Raw genomic sequence first — 21,093 nt, 5'->3', positions numbered from 1 at the left:
CCTTGAATTACTCTTTTCTTTCTTTTCTTTTCTTGCAAGGGCTCTTGACCCTTCCAAATGCGCGGAACTCTCTTGTGGCCCTGTACTGGCAAACAGTGTTTTAAAAGGGGGCGCGCACATGTACACCACCCTAGCCGGTTAAATGCCTTCATTGTTTCAGTTGTTCATTAGTTAACTTTATTCTAACGAGCTGAGCTTGTGTTTAAACCTAATCATCTGACGTTAAGAGGCGGGAGGTTTTGGGGGGGGGGACCCAACATAAAAGGAGTGTAATTAGCAAGTTAATTATAGCGGACCAGGAAATGTACCAGTTACATAAATAAGCGATTGTTATGCGTCCACGAGGCAGGCCATGCTAAGAAACCACAGCTAATGGCTGTGAGGTCAGGGGAGCATTTGCGCAACAACAAAACATTAAGGGAGCAAAATAAATTGAGGGTTGGGGTGTACGTGGTGGGGTCCGTGGGGGGGGGGGAGAAGTCCCTGCCCTCCAGAGCCTTACCAGTCAAGTAGAAATGTCTCATTAAACACTGGCCTTCTCTCTCTGCTGAACGGAATTCGGGAAGAGAGAGCTGGCGGAAACCCGGCAGAGAGTCCTCTTTACCTCCTGCAACCTCTCTCCCTCTCCGTCCCTCCCGCCTCTGCCCCATCTTCCCTCCCGGAGTCAAAAGAGCTGAAACCAGAGCAGACAGGATCTCTGGTTCGGGGCGGTATAAAGGAATGGCCAGCTGCCTCTCTGGAGGACGGGCGGGGGTTGCGAGAAGGGCTGCAGGTAAGCGGCGGCGCCATGCCACACAGGAAGAAGTACCAGGTGAATGGTGACTCAGGGATGAAATCCCAGGTGAGAGGGATTTGAGCTTGTTCACGGTGGGGGTTGGGGTTGGGGTTGGGGATGGGTCCTTCCTCTCCCATAATACTAGAACACGGGGTCATCTGCTGAAGCCAGAGGGTGAGAGATTCAAAACCGATAAAAGGAAGTATTTCTTCACACAATGCATAGTTAAATTATGGAACTCCCTGCCCCAGGATGTGATAGCTGCCAACTTGGAAGGCTTTAAGAGGGGAGTGGACATGTTTAGAGGGCTGTTCATGGCTACTAGTCATGATGCATATGTATTGTCTCCAGGATCAGAGGAGCATGCCTATTACATTAGGTGCTGTGGAACACAGGCAGGATAATGCTGCTGCAGTCGTCTTGCTTGTGGGCTTCCTAGAGGAACCTGGTTGTCCATTGTGTGAACAGACTGTTGGACTTGACAGGCCTGGGTCTGATCCAGCAGGGCCTTTCTTATGTTCTTAATTGCCTGCATTCAGCTATTGAATGCACAACTTGGATCTCAATTGATGTTCGATCTTATTTATTTACTTCATTCGTACCCCACATTTCTCCCCAATGGGAACCTCAAGCAGCTTAGATGATTCTTTCCATTTTATCTTCACAACATCCCTGTCAGGTAGGTCAAGCTAGGGGAGGGGCTGTGGCTCAGTGGCAGAGCATCCTGGAAAAACCCGGTTGGCCACTGTGTGAACAGACTGCTGGACTTGATGGGCCTTGGTCTGATCCAGCAGGCCTTTTCTTATGTCTTGCTTATGGGCTTTATAGAGGCACCTGTTTGGCCACTGCGTGAACAGACTGCTGGACTTGATGGACTTTGGTCTGATTCAGCAGGGCTGTTCTTATGGTCTTAGTCATGATGCATACGTAGTCTCTCCAGGATCAGAGGAGCAGGCCTATTATATTAGGGGCTTTGGAACACAGGCAGGATAATTCTGCTGCAGTCGCCTTGTTTGTGAGCTTCCTAGAGGTACCTGGATGGCCTCTGTGTGAACCAACAGCTGGACTTGATGGACCTTGGTCTGATCCAGCAGGGCTTTCCTTATGTTCTTATGTCTGGCTGTCTTGCCCCTTTCTTTGGGAGGCAACTGGATCCTCTTTCTCTCCAGCCCGGGGAACGCCCGCCTGGTCTTTCCTTGGCTGGCTACGAGGTCAAGTGCAGAAGCCTCAAACAGGAAGATGGTGAGGTGTGCCAGAGATATGCTTTTGTCTTTCCTCAGCCTTTACCTCCAAAATGTGTCGGGGGGGAAGAGGAGCAGACCCAGCGGTGAAAGCGAAACACCCACACCCCTCCGCTGGCTAGGTGTGTTCCTAGTTTCCGCACTTGGACGGAAAGCAGATAGCGCAGGGAGATCCCAGGGAACCATGGCTGCCCTTGTGCGTGGGATGCGGTGGTGTTAAAAATCATCATCCTCTGCCAAATCAAGCTTCTTCTCGCTTCAAATGTCTGCGATGGTAAGGTGTACAGGCAGCATGCACCCAATTGGAGCAAGCGGAAGCAGGGCAGGCTCATGAGTCGCAGTACCGGTGTGTGGGCCGGTGTCCCGGAGTTCATTGCCTGCGAATCATCTTGCCTGAAAAACAGATGGTTATCTTTGGAGGGGCTCTTATTTCTTGGGGCGCGAGGCTCCTTTTGTAACAGGTATCCCTGCTCGGTCTGGTTTTGTATAACAAGAGGCGATCCAGTGACTGTAACAGAGGCCGCTTGCTTGCATGCCACGGGGGAACGTGGTTGGTTTGGGGGACAGCTTTCTTATAGGCCAGCATGAGAGTCAGGTGTTGGATACTCACCCGGCCGATTTTCCAAAGAAAAATGGTAACGGCAATTTTAAAAACGCCCCCATGTTCACACAACTACAAGAACTTATTTGATTTATTTACTGCATTTGTAGTCCAACTTACCGGGGCTCAAGGTAGATTACACAGAATGTCAATACAGTCAACAGACTGGGGCGCATCGAATGGACAAAGCAATAGGATTCAGATTGTAGAAATCTGGAAACCAGCCAGAGGTGAAGCATAGCATAAGTATTAATGTGGCAGGTTAAACATAACCAAAAATTACATAATAGGAACCAACTTAGAAGCCAGCGTAGGGTAGTGGTTAAGAGTGGTGGTTTGGAGCGGTGGACTCTAATCTGGAGAACTGGGTTCGATTCCCCACTCCTCCACATGAGTGCTGGAGGCTAATCTGGTGACGCTAATCAGGTTGGTTTCCCCGCTCCTACACATGAAGCCAGCTGGGTGACCTTGGGCTAGTTGCAGCTCTCTTAGAGCTTTTTCAACTCCACCTTCCTCACAGGGTGTGTGTTGTGGAGAGGGGAAGGGAAGGTGATTGTAAGCCAGTTTGATTCTCCCAAGTGGTAGAGAAAGTCAGCATATAAAAACCAACTCTTCATCATCATCAGAGAAGAGCTAGACTTGAGTCCAGTAGCACCTTAGAGACCCACAAGATTTTCGGGGTGTAAGCCGTCGAGAGTCAAAGGTCCCTTCTTCAGATAACCCGAAAACCTTGTGGGTGTCTGAGGTGCTACTGGAATTGAATCTAGTTCTTCTGCTTCAGACTGATACGGCTACGCTCCGAAGCGGTCTACTTCGGAGAGGGGACCGGGGACCACAAGATCAAGTGAGATGCTGCCTCCTGAAATACATACCCAAAGCCAATCTCCTTTGAGATTCTCTTAGTCCAAAGACTTAGGGAGATATAGCTTTCTAGCCTTTCCTTGCCTGTATTAATACTGTCAAAAGTCACTGTATTCCAACTTAGCCGGATTCCTACTGCTAGATTTTTACTGCTTTCCTGCAGGCTACCATATAAGGATTTCCTCTTCCAGCTGGTCATTTGCTGATCATAGCTATTCCTTTAGACAGACAGTTTTGAGCTTTAATATACCTCTATAATGGTTAATTTTATAAGCATCTTCATCTCCCAAAGAGCATGATCAAAATGAATCTATTTTCAACATTCTATTACAACTCTTTCATATTTAAACTTTAAAACCCAATATAACATTATATAACACTATTTGATAATGTTTTCAGTCATTGTTAGTGACATATTGGGAAAAAAATCCAAAGGCATAGAATTCCAGAAAGTTAGTTTTCTAAAAGCGTAGGATTCCAGAAATTTAGTTTTCCGAAAGCGTAGGATTCCAGAAGAGTTCTCAAAAAGAGTCTCTTAGCCAGGCAAGTTCATTTTAAATGAAAGACAAGCCTCTAATGGTTTTTCATGAAAAATATGGTTTTACATTGAATAATTCTGCATATGTACAACACTAATATGCTCTAATATGTCATAGCCTGTAACAGTATCATCCTGCTTCTAGGTCTCCTGGGACAGGAAAAGAGTGAGATTTCACTTCTTTCTCTCTTTGGAAAGGGGAGGGAGAAGCACAAAGGACTAGGTGTTCTTTCCCTTTGGGTTGTCCTTTTAAGTACCGAGCCTCCAACCAAGTTCTTGTCGCCAGCAGATGGTGGAAATGCACTAGAGACAGGATGGCTGTTGAAAAAGTACTTGGTATGGTAGCCTGAAGTGGGTTACCAGAATGTCTTTGCGTCTGTTGTGAGCGCGGCTGATCAAGCATTCTGCCTCTCACAAAGGGGAAGGTGAATACAGAGCCGCAGAGATCCGTGCTTTGTCATTCCTCAGAAACAAGCTGTTCTCGAGACCACCCAAGCCAAGCCATCGAGTGCCTCTGTCCAAATTGTCAAGATTGGGGGTGGGGGGATGCAGATTCAGTGTTCGAAAGTACTTATGCAGAGTTCATGCAAGTGTCCAATTCTAGTTCTGCATATAGGCATTAAAGGGGAGGGGCCGTGGCTCAGTGGTAGCTCATCTGCTTGGCATGCAGAGGGTCCCAGGTTCAATCCCAGGCATCTCCAGTTAAAGGGTCTAGGCAAGTAGGTGATGTGGAAGACCTCTGCTTGAGAGCCGCTGCCGGTCTGAGTAGACAATACTGACTTCGATGGACCAAGGGTCTGATTCAGTATAAGGCAGCTTCATGTGTTCATGTGTGTTCATGTGTGGGCCCCTGGAGGTTTCTGCACTCATCCAGCCTCTGACATAATTTACCTGGCCTTTTTGTTGTCCTCTCCTATGCCCAACCTTTACAGCCCGACATGGAAACATTGGTTACAATACAGTCTTTCATCTAATGACAGATGTTGTTGGTACCTGCCCAGAACCCTGCTGTAGTGTGTGTGGGGGGGGAGATATAAATCAATAGTATGATATGATATGATATGATATGATATGATATGATATGATATGATATATACACGGTAATTTTCTTTCTAAACCTAAAGGATCCTGCCATCTCTGGCGGGTAGCTGGAACAGTTCGATGCCCTGCCCCCTTGTGGTCATGGAAAGAAATCTGTTGTTTTACAGAGAAATTGCCGGTTTGATTCCGCTGACTTTAGTGTGTGAAAACAGGTGCAGGGGATGGATTCCAGAGGGAAGCATCTGTTTTCCAAAGAAAGTCGGCAAGCTCTTGAACCTCATATGGTTAGGATTCTTTAGCTGTGTGGCAAATCTGCGTTAGAGTCATGCCAACACAAGAAACAGTTTTCGTAAGGAGTTGGAAATCAGCAGGTTTTGCCATCTATGCGCTCCTTTACCCTTCAAGCAGCTACCCTTTTTCCCTGTTGAAATATTGTCTAGTTGTCTAAACCTACCATAAGTACTAGCACATTTTAAACCATAGAGATAACCTTGATTCTGGTGGATGCTTATTCTTGTGCCCTGGAATGATTTTTCCCCCTGAGCTTCTACTGTGGGTAGTACAGAATCTGGAGTCCAGGGTATTAGCTTTTGTGGGGAGTTTTCTGACAAAGCTTTGACTTAGAACACCTTATACCCTGGAATATTCTGTTGGTCTTCACGGTGCAAACTGGAGTCCAGTTTTGTTCTACTCATCTTCTGTAGCACAGACCTGTTTGTCTCTTAGCTCCTTAGCCTCCGCCATAGAGAGAAAGGGACTCACTTACCAAACGAGGCTTCCATTCATAACCATCATGAATGTGGAGTGTGGGGTCCCTGTCTCCCACTGTCATTTCTTTTGATCCCTCCTGCTGCTGTGGTCAAATGCCAAGCCCCCCACCCTAGTTTGCTGCCAGCCATTTCTGGGGCAGCAGGTGCTTTTTGAAGGACTGCATCCTACACACTTCACACAAGTTCTATTGCTTGGTTTGGTCGCTGTGACCCCTTTCCCCAATCTCTCGGGGTTTCTCTCAGGGCTCCATTTCTGTTTTACCCAGAACTGTGCCCGACTTTTAAAAGAAGGAGGGGGCAAGCTCTCCCAGGTTTCTGGAAGGGATTGAAAAATATTTCAAATTCCTCCACTTCAGAACCCAGTTTTATAATCCTTCCAGTTTTTAATGCTCTTCCCCTGTGTGGGAACGGGGAGAAGGCTTGAACGCTTTTGAGTTCCAGTATCCAATTTTTAGTTGTTAAGCTTGAGTGTGTGTCAAGCGCCATCAGGTTGCAGCTGACTTACGGTGACCCCAGCAAGGGGCTTTCAAGGCAGGTCAGAAGCAGAGTTAGTTTGCCATTGCCTTACCCAGTAGAATCTTCCTTGTTGCTCTTCCTCCCAAGTACTGACCCTGCATAGCTTCTGAGATCTGATGGGCTCGGGCAATCCTTTGTGTTTTGCTAAAGCTTTTTTTTTTTTTTAAGATTTAAAGTTGAGCTTCTAGAACTATGTAGGATGCTATAGAATTTTCCCACCTAAACAGTAGGAAGAACTTTCTGACAGTTAGAGCGGTTCCTGAGTGGAACAGGCTTCCTCGGGAGGAGGTTTTTAAGCGGAGGCTAGATGGCCATCTCTCAACAATGCTGATTCTGTGACCTTAGGCAGATCATGAGAGGGAGGGCACTTTGGCCATCTTCTGGGCATGGAGTAGGGGGTCACTGGGCTGTGTGGGGGAGAGGCAGTTGTGAATTTCCTGCATTGTACAGGGAGTTAGACTAGATGACCCTGGTGGTCTCTTCCAACTCTATGATGCTATGATTCAGTGACTTAGAACTGCTCCAAATAGTAAATGATAATGAGTATTGATTATGTATAAGGTGTGTATATTGTATGTTTTGTTTTTTGGTTGTTTTGGAAATTAAAATTTAAAAAAAAGAGAGATCAGGCAATACCATGCCACCTTCCCTCCCAGTAGTTCTGCTTGGCAGCACCCAAATAGCCCATGACTCTATGATGGAACACTTTGATTTTGGTCCGGTGGGGTAGATGTGAGTGGCAGAGAGTTAAAAGTACTTTGCCTGGGGATGGCGAAGTAACCCAGCCAGCAAATCTTTCGTTAAATAGCGTCTGCATGAAGGAAGTTGTGACCTGTTTTCATTCTCAGCTCAGGCAACGTTCCCTTGACACCAGTGAAAAGTCTAGGATGATTGGATGATTGGCCTCTTATTTCCTCTCTTTGGTTTCTCTGTTGCCAGATCCAGTTTGCTGACCAAAAGCAAGAATTCAACAAGCGCCCCACGAAGATTGGCCGCCGTTCACTGTCCCGATCGATCTCCCAATCGTCAACAGACAGCTACAGCTCCGGTACGTAACTTTGCAGTCGGCTCCACCTTGCAGGGTTGGTGAGGATAAAGAGGCAAAAACAAAAACCGGTTTGGGTCTCCGCCGGAGAGAAGGCAGGATATAAATTAAGTAAATAAATAAATGCATCCTTCTGCTCCGTAATACTATGTATTTATCAGTTCTAAAAATGAAAGAATATAAACTTGTTCAGCGTTAACCGATGTGAGATTGTTGCATTTTGTGTTGGGGAGGCAGAAGGAACAGGGAGTTACTTTGCAAACAGGTTCCGGAGAGGAGAGAACCATGTGCAGTTAAGTCCTGCATCAAAAAGCTCGAGAACCCCTGCCCGAAACCCTTGTAAGCAGTACATTGAGAAAGGGAGAGCTGCCATCTTGGTCATGTTTGAGGCATTCACAAGACTGGCTGATCAAACCCAAATCCTCCCACCAAGTCTAAATCCCGAGACACTGGCCTGTTCTACATGATATTGTGTTTTTTGTTGAAGAAGAAGAAGAGGAGGAAGAGGAAGAAGAAGAAGGAGAAGGAGAGGAAGAGTTGGTTTTTATATTCCGACTTTCTCTACCATTTAAGGAAGAATCAAACCGGCTTACTATCACCTTCCCTTCCCTTGCCCACAGCAGACACCCTGTGAGATAGGTGGGGCTGAGAGAGTGTAACTAGCCCAAGGTCACCCAGCTGGCTTCATGTGGAGGAGTGGGGAATCCAACCCTTTTCTCCAGATTAGAGTCCACTGTTCCAAACCACTGCTCTTAACCAATACACCATGTTGGCTCTCAGGTTCAGTCCCCAGCATCTCCAGTTAAAGGGACTTGGCAAGTAGGCAATGTGAAAGACCCCTGCCTGAGACCCTGGAGAGCCGCTGCTGCTCTGAGTAGACAATACTGACTTTGATGGACCAAGGGTCTGATTCAGTATAACGCAGCTTCATGTGTTCAGGTCACAGATGACCTGTGGCAACCCCGTAGGGTCCATTGCTCATGGCCAAATTAAATTTCTTCCCCTCTTGCTTTCTCCAATATCCACTAGATGGTGCTAACATACCACAGCTAGATAAAAGTTCAGCCGCCCCTCTGAAACCAACATATCCCAGTCTCCAATTTTCTAGTTCATATAATCGTGGAGTTGGAAGGGAAGCATTCACACACACACCAACTCTGTTGCAGAGCTTGGATTCAGAACCTGATGAGATGAAAAGAAGACTAGTGCTGAATGTCAGCCAACATGTGGATGACACCACTCTCCGTAACACTGGATTAAAAAAACAACATTATTTATAGTCTGCCTTTCTCACAGGGACTCCATACGGATTACACACCGTGAGTCAGTACCATCAACAAATTGGGACATTTAATAACCAATGCATTAGGATTTTAGAAGTCTGGAACCACCAGAAAGAACTGAAGCATAGCATAAGTATTAGGTAAAGGTCCCCTTTGCATGCACCAGGTCATTCCTGCCCCATGGGGTGATGTCACATCCCGACGTTTACTAGGCAGACTTTGTTTACGGGTTGGTTAGCCAGTGCCTTCCCCAGTCATCTTCCCTTTACCCCCAGCAAGCTGGGTACTCATTTTACCAACCTCGAAAGGATGGAAGGCTGAGTCGACCTTGAGCCGGCTGCCTGAAACCGACTTCCGTCGGAATCGAACTCAGGTTTTGAGCAGAGCTTGGACTGCAGTACTGCAGCTTACTACTCTGCGCCACGGGGCTCCTAGCATAAATATTAGCATGACACATTAAGCGGTTACAGAAATGAAATAATAACAGCCTATGTGTGTGTGTGCTAAGTGCCGTCAGGTCGCTTCCAACTCATGGACCAGGGCTTCTTAAACTTTTTCCACTCGCGTCCCTTTTTTGCCCGAGAATTTTTTATGCAACCCCAGGTATATAGGTATATAAAACAGGTATACAAATCAAACATTTACTGATAATAAATCATAAAGAAATTTGTTTTAAAACAATTGTTATACATATAATTTTACTGTTGCCAGATTTTTCACAACCTCCACACTCAGTTACGTGACCCCATATGGGGTCGCAACCCACAGTTTAAGAAGCTTTGACATAGACCACAGTTCCAATCATTTGTCCAAGTAAGTTTGTGAACCAGTACAGTGTGACCCTATTACCTGTGCAGAAAAGCCCTTTGGGATAATTCAGTTTTGCATAGTTTGCAGAAAACCCGGAGGGCAGGAGCCTTCCTGACCTCGCTCGGCAGCTTCATGTAGCTGTGAAAAACCTGGGGGAGATACAAATTTCTCCTTAGGAATGTATAAGGGTGTTGCCTAGAATGAGCCTTGACAAATTTTCTTTGGTTCTAGAAGCCAGCCCCAAAACGTTAGGACCTAGACTTGAGGGCCAGAGTGGTGTAGTGGTTAAGAGCGGTGGTTTGGAGCGGTGGGCTCTAATCTGGAGAATCGGGCCCACTCCTTGACATGAACAGTGGAGACTAATCTGGTGAACCAAGTTGGTTTCCCCACTCCTCCAAATGAAGCCAGCTGGGTGACCTTGGGCTAGTCACAGCTCTCTCAGAGCTCTCTCAGCCTCACCTACCTCACAGGGTGTCTTTTGTGGGGAGGGGAAGTGTGAGAGATCCCCCTCTCTGAGTTTGCTTCTCCAAATCAGTTGCTCAGACGTTGATACAGAAACAATAGATTTATTGAAGCCTTCAGGAGATGAGACAGGCACAGGTAGAAAGTTGCAAGTGAGGGGCTATACGGGTTTACAGAATATATTGACTCCAGGGCACTGGGGCACTGGGGTTCACACTTATTGTTATGGGAAGTTACAAGCTTGGCATAATACAAAACATCAGACGGATCCCAGGAAGTCTGGTGCGGCTATCACACTTCCAAGGCCGCACCGGCCTGAGGGAGTACTGGCAGGAAGAACAGCGGGGGGGAAGATACATGGGCCATCAGGCCTGGCGCCTGAGACCAGAAGGTGTGAACTGCTTTTACGAGTTCACTGATAACACCGCAGGTGATGGAAAGCAGAGACACAAAGACAGAGACCCTCACATTCTGCCCCCCTTAAGGCCCCCCTCCGGGAGGACGAGGCTTATCGGGATAAGCGAGGTGGAATTCTCGGACCAAGCGAGGAGCTGCCATGTGGGGTGCGGCCACCCATTCGTCATGAGCGGAGCCAAGGTTTTTCCAGCGAACAAAGTAAAACAGTTTCCCTTTCTTCCATTTGGAATCTAAAACCTTGGATATTTCCAAATGGGTATCCCCTCCTACTACGGTAGGAATCTCATGAGCGGGAGGGGGGTGGAACTGGGGAGCTGCTACATAAGGTTTGAGGAGGCTTATATGGAAGACTGGATGAACCCCCTTGAGTGTCTTAGGGAGACTCAGTTCCACGGTAACCTCGTTGATTACTCTGGTAATGGGGAAAGGTCCTACATAACGGTCGCTCAGTTTTTTGCAGGGGCGAAGAGAGCGGAGATTTTTGGTGGACAAATAGACTTGCTCCCCCACCTTGAGTTCCCATCCCGGAGACCGGTGTTTGTCCGCTTGTTCCTTGTACTTGCTTTTTGCCCTTTCCAGATTTTTGAGCAACCATGGCCAGGTGGATTTAACCACCTGAATCCACTCCTGAAGATCAGGGGTAGACTGGAGCTCTGGCGAGACGGGGGCAGAACCGAAAGGGCCAAAATCCGTCCCGTATATAACTTGGAAGGGACTAAAGCCGGTAGAGGAATGAGGCGCATTGTTGTACGCATATTCGGCAAATGGCAGCAGGTCAACCCAGTCATCCTGGTGGAAATTTACATAGCAGCGCAAATAACATTCTACTACCGCATTTACTCGTTCTGTTTGACCATCCGTTTGGGGGTGATAGGCGGAAGAAAGGCCCTGTTCCTCCACTCCCATTAACTTTAGGAAAGCCCGCCAGAATTTGGCAACAAACTGGACCCCCCGGTCGGAGAGGACCTTCCTCGGGATCGAGTGTAGCCTGAGGACGTGCGTGATGAACAGTTTAGCTAAGCCCTGGGCTGAAGGAAGACCTGCACATGGAACGAAATGAACCTGTTTGGAAAAGAGGTCTGTGATAACCCAGAGAACCGTTTTCCCCCGACTAGGAGGTAGGTCGGTGATAAAATCCATGGCGATGACTTCCCAGGGACGGGAGGGGTTCTCAAGCGGTTTGAGAAGCCCCGGGGGTTTTCCCATCCGTTTCTTGGCTGTGGCGCAGGTGGGGCAGCTGCGCACATACAACTCCACATCAGATCTCATACCGGGCCACCAGAATTGCCTTCGAACCAGGTGAAGCGTTTTTACGAAACCAAAATGACCCGCTAGCCTGGCCCCATGTACAAGTCCCAATACTTCTTTGCGAAGGGAAGATGGGACATATAGTTTCCCCCCTTGCACCCACCAAGTGTTGGTTCGTTCCAAGCCAGGGGGGAGGAGATTGTGCTCCTCCTCCTGCAAGGAGGCGTCCCGGAGTCGCTGCTGGAACACTTCCGGGATACCCTTGAGCGTAGGGGGGGTCTCCGGTTGGCGGGCTTGGGATCGGGTGGTGACGGCCAAGCCAGGGACTTCCCCTCGCTGTTCGGGAGTGAACAGGGAGTCGACGGGGCGATCGAAATCGTTGCGATACTGGGGAAGTCGTGACAAAGCATCAGCTAGGGCATTTTCTTTGCCAGGGACATGTTTGAGGGTGAACCGGAATTTTGCAAAAAATTGGGCCCACCGAATTTGTTTGGCATTGAGTTTTCTAGCTCCCTTGAGAGCCTCAAGATTCTTGTGATCGGTGCACACTTCGAACGGCAGTTCGGCCCCCTCCAAGAAGTGTCTCCATATGGTAAGGGCATGTTTGACCGCTGCTGCCTCCTTCTCCCAAATGGCCCAGTTGATTTCGGACTGGGAAAACTTCTTGGAGAAGTAGGCGCATGGCCTCAACCGTCCCCCCTCATCCCTCTGCAATAGGGCCCCGCCCATTGCTACATCCGAGGCATCCACCTGCACCACAAAGGGCTTGGTGCAATCCGGGTGAGCCAAAACGGGTTCGGATGAAAAAAGTAGCTTTAAACGTTCAAAAGCTTGCTGGCACTGGGGAGACCATTGCAGACGGGCTGAGGGGAGTGCGGCGCTAGCCCCCCTGTCCTTGGTACGCAACAGGGCAGTGAGGGGAAGCGCAACTTGGGCAAAGTTGGGAATGAAATTCCGGTAAAAGTTGGCAAACCCCAAAAACTGTTGAAGTTGGCGGCGGGTAGTGGGGGTTTCCCAGTCCCGCACCGCCTGGACCTTGGCGGGGTCCATTTCCAACCCTTGGTGGGAAATCACATACCCCAGAAATGTAATAGAAGGTTGGTGGAATTCACACTTGGACACCTTAGCATACAGTTTGTGCTCCCGCAGCCGCTGGAGCACTTCTCGCACTAGGCGCACATGTTCTTCCATGGTCTCAGAGTAAATAAGAATGTCATCGAGAAATACCACCACCCCCCGAAACAGCAAATCATGCAAAACTTCATTAATTAATTGCATAAAGACACTCGGAGCCCCCGAAAGTCCGAACGGCATGACCAGGTACTCAAACATCCCAAAACAACTGGAAAAGGCCGTTTTGGGTTCGTCTCCTTCTTTGATGCGAATGCGGTGGTAGGCTTCTACCAAGTCCAGTTTGGTGAAGATTCGGCCCTCCTTTAATTGTGCATCGGTGGAGCTCCTTGCACAACGATAGGGGCGGTCTGCTGCGGAGCCCCCTCTACAGCAGACCGACGGCGTTTTTTGCCGGCTGTTCCCACTCTTCCTCCTCGCTGGAAGAGGGGGACGGGGTGGTGGCTTCCGGGGAGCCGTCCGAATCAAAGACGGTATTTGTAATCCGGGACCCCGATGGGACCGTAGAGTCGGATGCCCCATCCTGGGGGCGCGCGTGGAGAGCGGAGGGTGCGCCGGAGCGCCGGCTCAGTGGTCCACTTCTGCGGCGAGGCTGGCTGTCGGCGGCCGGTTTCGTCGGCTCGGCCTGGGTTTGGCGGGGGGGGGGGGTCGGACGGCCTGAGCGAGAGGGGCATTGCGATGCAAAGTGACCCTTTCCCCCGCAGATCAGGCAGACGCCGGCCTCGAACCGCTTGCGGCGTTCCGCGGCCGAGAGACCCCCGCCACCCCCTTGCCGGAGTTCCCGGCCACGGTCACCTCGGGGTCTGGGGTCTCGCCCAAGCCGTTGCTTGGACAAGTTCAGGAGTTGCTTGCGATTCTCGATGTCAGCAGCATGGCGAACCCAACCTTCCACATCCGGGGGGTTCCCTTGCATGAAGGCCCAATGTTGGAGGTCTGGGTTGAGACCCTCCCTGAAACATTGTACCAAGGTAGCCTCACTCCAGTCCAGAATTCGGCTAGCCAGTGACTGGAACTCACTTGCATACTGCGCCACCGACTTAGTCCCTTGGCGCAGTTGCATCAGGGAGGCTTTAGCCCGCTCACCCAGAGTCGGGTCCTCAAAACGGTTTCGGAGTGCTACCATGAACTCGTCCAGGGTTCGCAGCACCGGCGAGCGGAGTTCATACTGCAACACCATCCAGGCAGCCGCCTCCCCTTGCAGTAAGGAAGCCACGTACTGCACCCGGGACTCCTCAGAAACGAAGGTTCGGCCTTGTTCCCGCATAAAAATGTCTACTTGGACCATAAAAAAGGTCAATTGGTCTCCCGACCCGTCATACGTGACTTTCAGGTCCCGACGGGCCGGGGGGGCAGGGGTTGCGGGCGGACCTACCGGCGCCCCGTCTGGGGGAGCACCGGCTGGAGGTTGCAACTTCAGCGCATCTAGGGCCGTGGCCATCTCACCCATTACGCGTTGCATGGTCTCCATCTGCTCCTGCATAGCCCGGCGGTCTTCCTGCCACTGCTTTCGTTCTTCCTCCATGAGGGCCTCTTTGCGGGCCGGGTCCCCTTCGAGTCCCGTGCTGGGGAAGGCCAACCGGCGATCCTTCGCCGCAGTCCGCGAGAGCGACCAGCCCTTGGGAGAGTCCAGCCAATAAGTAAGCCCCCGGGGACGTTCGTCCCGATCTTGGTCGGGGGCGCGACCCTTCGGTTTCTTTGGCTTGGCTCCCTCCTCCTTCGGGTCCGGCTTCTCCGGCTCGTCCGGAGCCTTGGGGGCATCGGGGATAGGAGTGGTGTCCTCGTCGGCTGACATTCTGTCCAAAGCGGTACAGCTGCAGTCCGAGAGGCAAGGACTTGCAACTTAATGTGAGAGATCCCCCTCTCTGAGTTTGCTTCTCCAAATCAGTTGCTCAGACGTTGATACAGAAACAATAGATTTATTGAAGCCTTCAGGAGATGAGACAGGCACAGGTAGAAAGTTGCAAGTGAGGGGCTATACGGGTTTACAGAATATATTGACTCCAGGGCACTGGGGCACTGGGGTTCACACTTATTGTTATGGGAAGTTACAAGCTTGGCATAATACAAAACATCAGACGGATCCCAGGAAGTCTGGTGCGGCTATCACACTTCCAAGGCCGCACCGGCCTGAGGGAGTACTGGCAGGAAGAACAGCGGGGGGGAAGATACATGGGCCATCAGGCCTGGCGCCTGAGACCAGAAGGTGTGAACTGCTTTTACGAGTTCACTGATAACACCGCAGGTGATGGAAAGCAGAGACACAAAGACAGAGACCCTCACAGGAAGGGAAGTTGCTTGTAAGCCAGTTTGATTCTCCCTTAAGAGGCAGAGAAAGTCGGCATATAAAAACCAATTATTATTCTTCTAGACTTGAGAGCCAGCATGGTGTAGTGGTTATGAGTGGTACAGCATCTGCTTGGCATGCAGAAGGTCCCAGGTTCAATCCGCGGCATCTACAGTTAAAGGGACCAGGCAAGTAGGTGATGTGAAAGACCTCTGCCTCAGACCCTGGAGAGCCGCTGCCAGTCCAAGTAGACAATACTGACTTTGATGGACCAAGGGTCTGATTCAGTATAAGGCAGCTTCTTGTGTTCATATGTTCATGACTCTAATCTGGAGAACTGAGTTTGATTCCCCAATCCTCCACATGAGTTGCGGACTCTTATCTGGTGAACCGAGTTGGTTTCCCCACTCCTCCACATGAAGCCAGCTGGGTGACTTTGGTCTAGTCACAACTCTCTTAGAGCTCTCTCAGCCCCACCTATCTAATAGAGTGTCTGTTGTGGGGAGGAGAAGGGAAGGTGATTCTAAGCTTGTTTGATTCTCCCTTAAGAGGTAGAGAAAGTCAGCATATTAAAAAAAAACTCTTCTTTATATTTCAGTCTTCAGCTTTATGTATATTTTCTAATTAAAAACCATTAGGCACCACAATGAAATTTCTAAGCTCCATGGCAACCTGGTGCCTGGGATTTGTCAAGCCCCGGCCGAGTACAATAATCGACATTCCCAAAGAAGAGAGCTTTTGATTCTCTGAACCAAGAGTCCAGTTGGAAGGAGTAAATGGCACCCTTCTTCTCCTCGTGCTTCCAGATATCATGGGGAGTGGGGTGGAAAAGCATATCTCCTTCAGTAAGAGGCATACTTTGCCTGGGAAACGTGGATCCTCATCCTTCCCCTTTAGAAGAGATACAGAAATATGGTGATAGGCTAGCTTCTGTTGGCATTCTGTGGTGTAGTGGTTAAGAATGGTGGTTTGGAGTGGTGGGTCTGGAGAACCGGGTTTGAGTCCCAACTCTTCCACATGAGCGGTGGACGCTAATCTGGTGAACTGGTTTTGTTTCCCCACTCCTACACATGAAGCCAGCTGGGTGACCTTGGGCTAGTCACATTCTCTCAGCCTCACCCCACAGGGTGTCTGTTGTGGGGAGGGGAAGGTGATTGTAAGTCGGTTTGATTCTCCCTTAAGTGGTAGAGATAGCATATAAAAACCAACTCTTTTTCTTCTTCTAAGGCCAGTACCTTGGATTAGTAGCATGTACTCTTTACAGTGTTGATCACATTTTTGCTGGAATGGCCTATGATGACCGTAGTAAAGACTATCGGAAATATGCATTAGTTAATATACAAAGTTGCACAGCCATCGAATTGGGGTTTCTCGTGCAGTAATTAAACTCCAAACAAGTATATTGGAAAAAAGGTAACACATTTATTGGCGTAGATCAAATTCACTTCCACGTTGCAGTCGAAAGGAGAGAAAGAAGCCTAATCTAAAGAATACCGTTCCCTATCACAAGTGGCCATCTAATCTGGTTGCACATGTCTGTAGGTAAGATGGCAGAGCTCTGCAGGAGAGACCTGTAGGTGCGTTCTGCTCCTTGCAGGTCCACCGAGAGAGAGAGAGAACACAAAGGGCCCAGGAAGAGAAGGAGGAGTCAAAGAGAAGCTCCTGGGCTAGACAAAGAGAGGCATCTCATTCATTAAGACAACATCTATAGCCAGTGTGGTTAAGGTGTTGGACTAGGATCCGGGAAACCCAGGTTCGAATCCCCTCTGCCATGGAAACTTTCTGGGTGACCTTGGGCTAGTCACACGCTCTCAGACTCGACCCCAGCTAGTATTTGGATGGGCGACCTCCAAGGAACACCAGGGTTGTGACGCGGAGGCAGGCAATGGCCAACCACCTCAACGTCTCTTGGCTTGAAAACCCCATGGAGTCGCCATAAGTCAGCTGTGACTTGAAAACGTCAGACCCAAATGTTGCAGTTAGAATGAGCGGTGTCAGTTTAAGCAAATGTACGCATTTTAGTACATTTGGCCTTGCGGCAGAATCAAGGGTCAGGCAAGGTGCACAGATGGCAGGGTTCAGGTAAAAAATGTAGCTGGCGGGAGGCAATGTGGAATTATGACCAACGGGGTACCTGCAGGTGCCAAACACCTTCCTAGTGCCCATCTGATTCCCCGTCCTTCAGAGTTGGGTTCTCCTGCTGCTGCGAGATGGCCACCGTACAGGCAAGTCAATAGAAACAGCCCAGCCAATACGACACTCGGTTCCGTCCGGTCTTTGGAACCCCAGGTCACAATTATGGTCTGTGACTTGTCTCTGTCCCCTGAACATGGCTGATTTGCCTAAGAGGTCCAGGAGGGTCTCTGGCTACAGTACACAGGGCCCTTTTCAGATGAGGAAGAAGAGATAATGGACCAAGAGAGAGTGGACCCAGAAGAGGCCGACCTGTGGAATGCTGAAGAGAATTCTGCTCGTTCTCAGGTGGCTCAGATCTCGTCGAGGTTGGACCCCGGCTTGACGTCGGCGTCCTTTACAACTTGGCGTCGGCATTCGAGTAAGCACATGGAGCAGGTTACATTTTGGAACCGGGGGGGAGGGGGCTTTCGAGGGAGGGGAAAGCTCTGTAAAAAGGCTGTTGGCGATGAGGTGAGAAGCAGTGGCCGTCGGAGTTGAGATTGCCTCCTCTTCATCTGTAGTCTTGCAAAAGCGTAGGTGAATACCTGTGAGCATTGTCCCGATGGAGTCTCTGTTTGGAGAGGGGCTGTGGCTCAGAGGTAGAACCCGTGCTTTGTATCCAGATGGGTCCTAAGCTCAGTCCCCAGCATCTTCCATTAAAAGGCAGAGGTAGTAGGTGAAGGAAGGACCTCGAGACCCATGAGAGTTACCTCCAGTCAGAATAGGCCAAGTGAGCACGAGAGACCAAGTGTCTGAGGCAGCTTCACAAGTGCGCTCCTTGGTAACCACGTCAGGACTTTGCAAGCTTGTTTTCCGGTATCTCTCTAGAGCAGTGGCCCAGTAATTCCATGCATCATTTAAAGAAAAGGAGAGGCAATTGCTTGCAAGGAACAATGGTAGGTTGTACAAATCTGGTAGATTGTACTAACCTATGGTGAGACCACACTTGGAATACTGTGTACAGTTCTGGTACACCAGCTTGGTGTAGTGGTTAAGAGTTGTGGTTTAGGGGAGAAAACATCAGAGATAAAAATACAAAAGGGCACTAGGCAGGGCTGTCCCCTCTCCCCACTTTTATTTATCTTAGTTTTTGAAGTTTTGAATAGAAGGATAAGAGAAAATAGTTCATTACTGGGGGTTAGAGTAGGTGTACATGAGTACAAAGTGAGAACATACACAGACGATATGGTATGTATTCTCATAGAACCAAATGACAATATTTGGATGGCATGCATACCTATGGTATGATAAAGATAAGATAAATAAAGATTTCAACCATCACGTTATAATATCAAGTCTGTTACAAGTTGTTACAAGTCTGGAAAAGGTATAAAAGAGGACTTGAACCTAAAACTCCAGGATGGCTCAACCCAATGGAAGCTTTTTCGAGGTCCATCAAGAGATCCTAACTGTAAACCATACCGGGAGTATATACAAAAAATTAACGATCAATGGATATTAAAAAGTAAAGAACAGTTGGATATGTTAGATTGGTTTAAATATTATCAGTTGAATGATATTTTTAAAAAAAGATCAAAAAATGGGATTTGCAGAGAAGAAGTCAAATTTGGAGACCATCTTAATTTCAGAGAATAAAGATCTTATAGCGAAATTATATCAATTGTTATTGAATTATAATTTGGAACAGGAAAGAATTAAGACAGAACAAAATAAAGAAAAGGTGGGAACAATACACTGAAGAATTATACAGAAGAGATGAAAGGATAAAAGATTCTTTCCAAGAAAAATCTTTTGAAGAAGAACCTACAGTTTTAGAAAGTGAAGCTGCATTGAGAGCAATCGGGAGAAACAAATCACCAGGAGCAGATGGGATATCAATAGAGGTATTCCAAGCCACAGAAACGGAGTCCATCAAAATCTTGACAAGAATATGCCAACAGATATGGAAAACAAAACGGCCCACAGACTGGAAACAATCCAATTACATTCAAATTCCCAAGAAAGGAGACATCAAAGATTGCAGCAACTATCGGACCATCACATTAATTTCTCACGCAAGTAAAGGGATGCTCAAAATCTTCCACCAAAGGCTGTTACCATATATGGAACGAGAAATGTCTGATGTTCAAGCTGGTTTCAGAAAAGGAAGAGGCACTAGAGATCATATTGCAAATATACACTGGTTACTGGAGCATACGAGAGAATTTCAGAAGAAAATCAGCTTGTGTTTCATAGATTACAGCAAAGCTTTTGACTGTGTAGATCATGAAAAGCTATGGCTTGTTTTAAAGGAAATGGGTGTGCCACTACATCTGATCATTTTGATGCGCAACCTGTACTCTGGACAAGAGGCCACAGTTAGAACAGTATATGGAGAAACAGAATGGTTTCCAATTGGCAAAGGTGTCAGACAAGGATGTATTTTATCTCCCTGTCTCTTCAATCTATATGCAGAACATATCATTAGGAAAGCTGGATTAGATTTAGATGAAGGTGGAGTGAAAATTGGAGGGAGGAACATTAATAATTTGAGATATGCCGATGACACTACATTATTGGCAGAAAATAGTGAAGAAAATAGTATTATGGATTCCGTGGACTGCCAAAAAAACAAATCAGTGGGTTATAGATCAAATCAAGCCTGAACTGACCCTAGAAGCTAAAATGACTAAATTGAGGCTATCGTATTTTGGTCACGTCATGAGACGACAAGAGTCATTGGAAAAGACAGTCATGCTAGGAAAAGTTGAGGGCAGCAGGAAAAGAGGAAGACGCAACAAGAGATGGATTGACTCAATAAAGGAAGCCACAGCCTTCAATTTGCAAGTTCTGAGCAAGGCTGTCAAAGATAGGACATTTTGGAGGACTTTCATTCATAGGGTCGCCATGAGTCGGAAGCGACTTGACGTCACTTAACACAACAAGGGGAGACATGATAGAGGTCTATAAAATTATGTATGGTATGGAGAGATTGGATAGGGAGAAGCTTTTCTCTTTCATAATACTAGAACTTGGGGTCATCTGCTGAAGCTGGAGGGTGAGATTCAAAACTGGTAAATTGAAGTATTTCTTCACAATAGGCATAGTTAAATTGTGGAACTCCCTACCCCAGGATGTGGTGATGGCTGCCAACTTGGAAGGCTTTAAGAGGGGAGTGGACATCTTCATGGAGGAGAGGGCTATTCATGGCTACTAGTCAAAATGGCTACTAGTCATGATGCATCCCTATTCTCTCCAGGATCAGAGGAGCATGCCTGTTATATTGGGTGCTGTAAAGGAACACAGGCAGGATAATGCTGCTACAGTTGTCTTGCTTGTGGGCTTCCTAGAGGAACCTGGTTGTCCATTGTGTGAACAGACTGTTGGACTTGACAGGCCTGGGTCTGATCCAGCAGGGCCTTTCTTATGTTCTTAATTGCCTGCATTCAGCTATTGAATGCACAACTTGGATCTCAATTGATGTTCGATCTTATTTATTTACTTCATTCGTACCCCACATTTCTCCCCAATGGGAACCTCAAGCAGCTTAGATGATTCTTTCCATTTTATCTTCACAACATCCCTGTCAGGTAGGTCAAGCTAGGGGAGGGGCTGTGGCTCAGTGGCAGAGCATCTGCTTGGCATGCAGAAGGTCCCAGGTTCAATCCCCGGCATCTCCAGTTAAAGGGACTAGACAGGTAGATGATGTGAAAGACCTCAGCCTGAGACCCTGGAGCACCGCTGCCGGCCTGAGTAGACAATACTGACTTTGATGGACTAAGGGTCTGATTCAGTAGAAAGCTTCATGTGTTCATGTGTGTTCATGTGAGTGTGTGACTGGACCAAGGTCACCCAGCAAGCTTGCCTGGCAGAGTGGGGATACCAACCTGGGTCTCCCGGATCCTAGTTCACGCATGGCTAGGATGTCAGCGGTTTGTCCCTCTCATGTCTCACG

The 21,093-nt window shown here is 48.3% G+C and overlaps 1 protein-coding gene across 1 annotated transcript in view; it reads left to right on the top strand.

Annotated features, from left to right (window-relative positions):
- Window positions 1-694: 694 nt before the first annotated feature.
- The window catches only part of AHCYL2 (adenosylhomocysteinase like 2), a 47,810-nt gene continuing 27,411 nt past the window's right edge, over window positions 695-21,093 (top strand). The window contains exons 1-2 of the mRNA XM_056845883.1: window positions 695-841; window positions 7,283-7,391. Coding sequence (XP_056701861.1) covers window positions 788-841; window positions 7,283-7,391 — 163 coding nt within the window. The 5' untranslated portion in view covers window positions 695-787. The remainder of the gene's footprint in view (window positions 842-7,282; window positions 7,392-21,093) is intronic.

This window comes from Euleptes europaea, chromosome 3 (assembly GCF_029931775.1).
Source record: "Euleptes europaea isolate rEulEur1 chromosome 3, rEulEur1.hap1, whole genome shotgun sequence".
NCBI lineage: Eukaryota > Metazoa > Chordata > Lepidosauria > Squamata > Sphaerodactylidae > Euleptes > Euleptes europaea.
The sequence above is the reverse complement of the archived record's forward strand: the minus strand, read 5'-3'. Positions and strand labels throughout refer to the sequence as shown.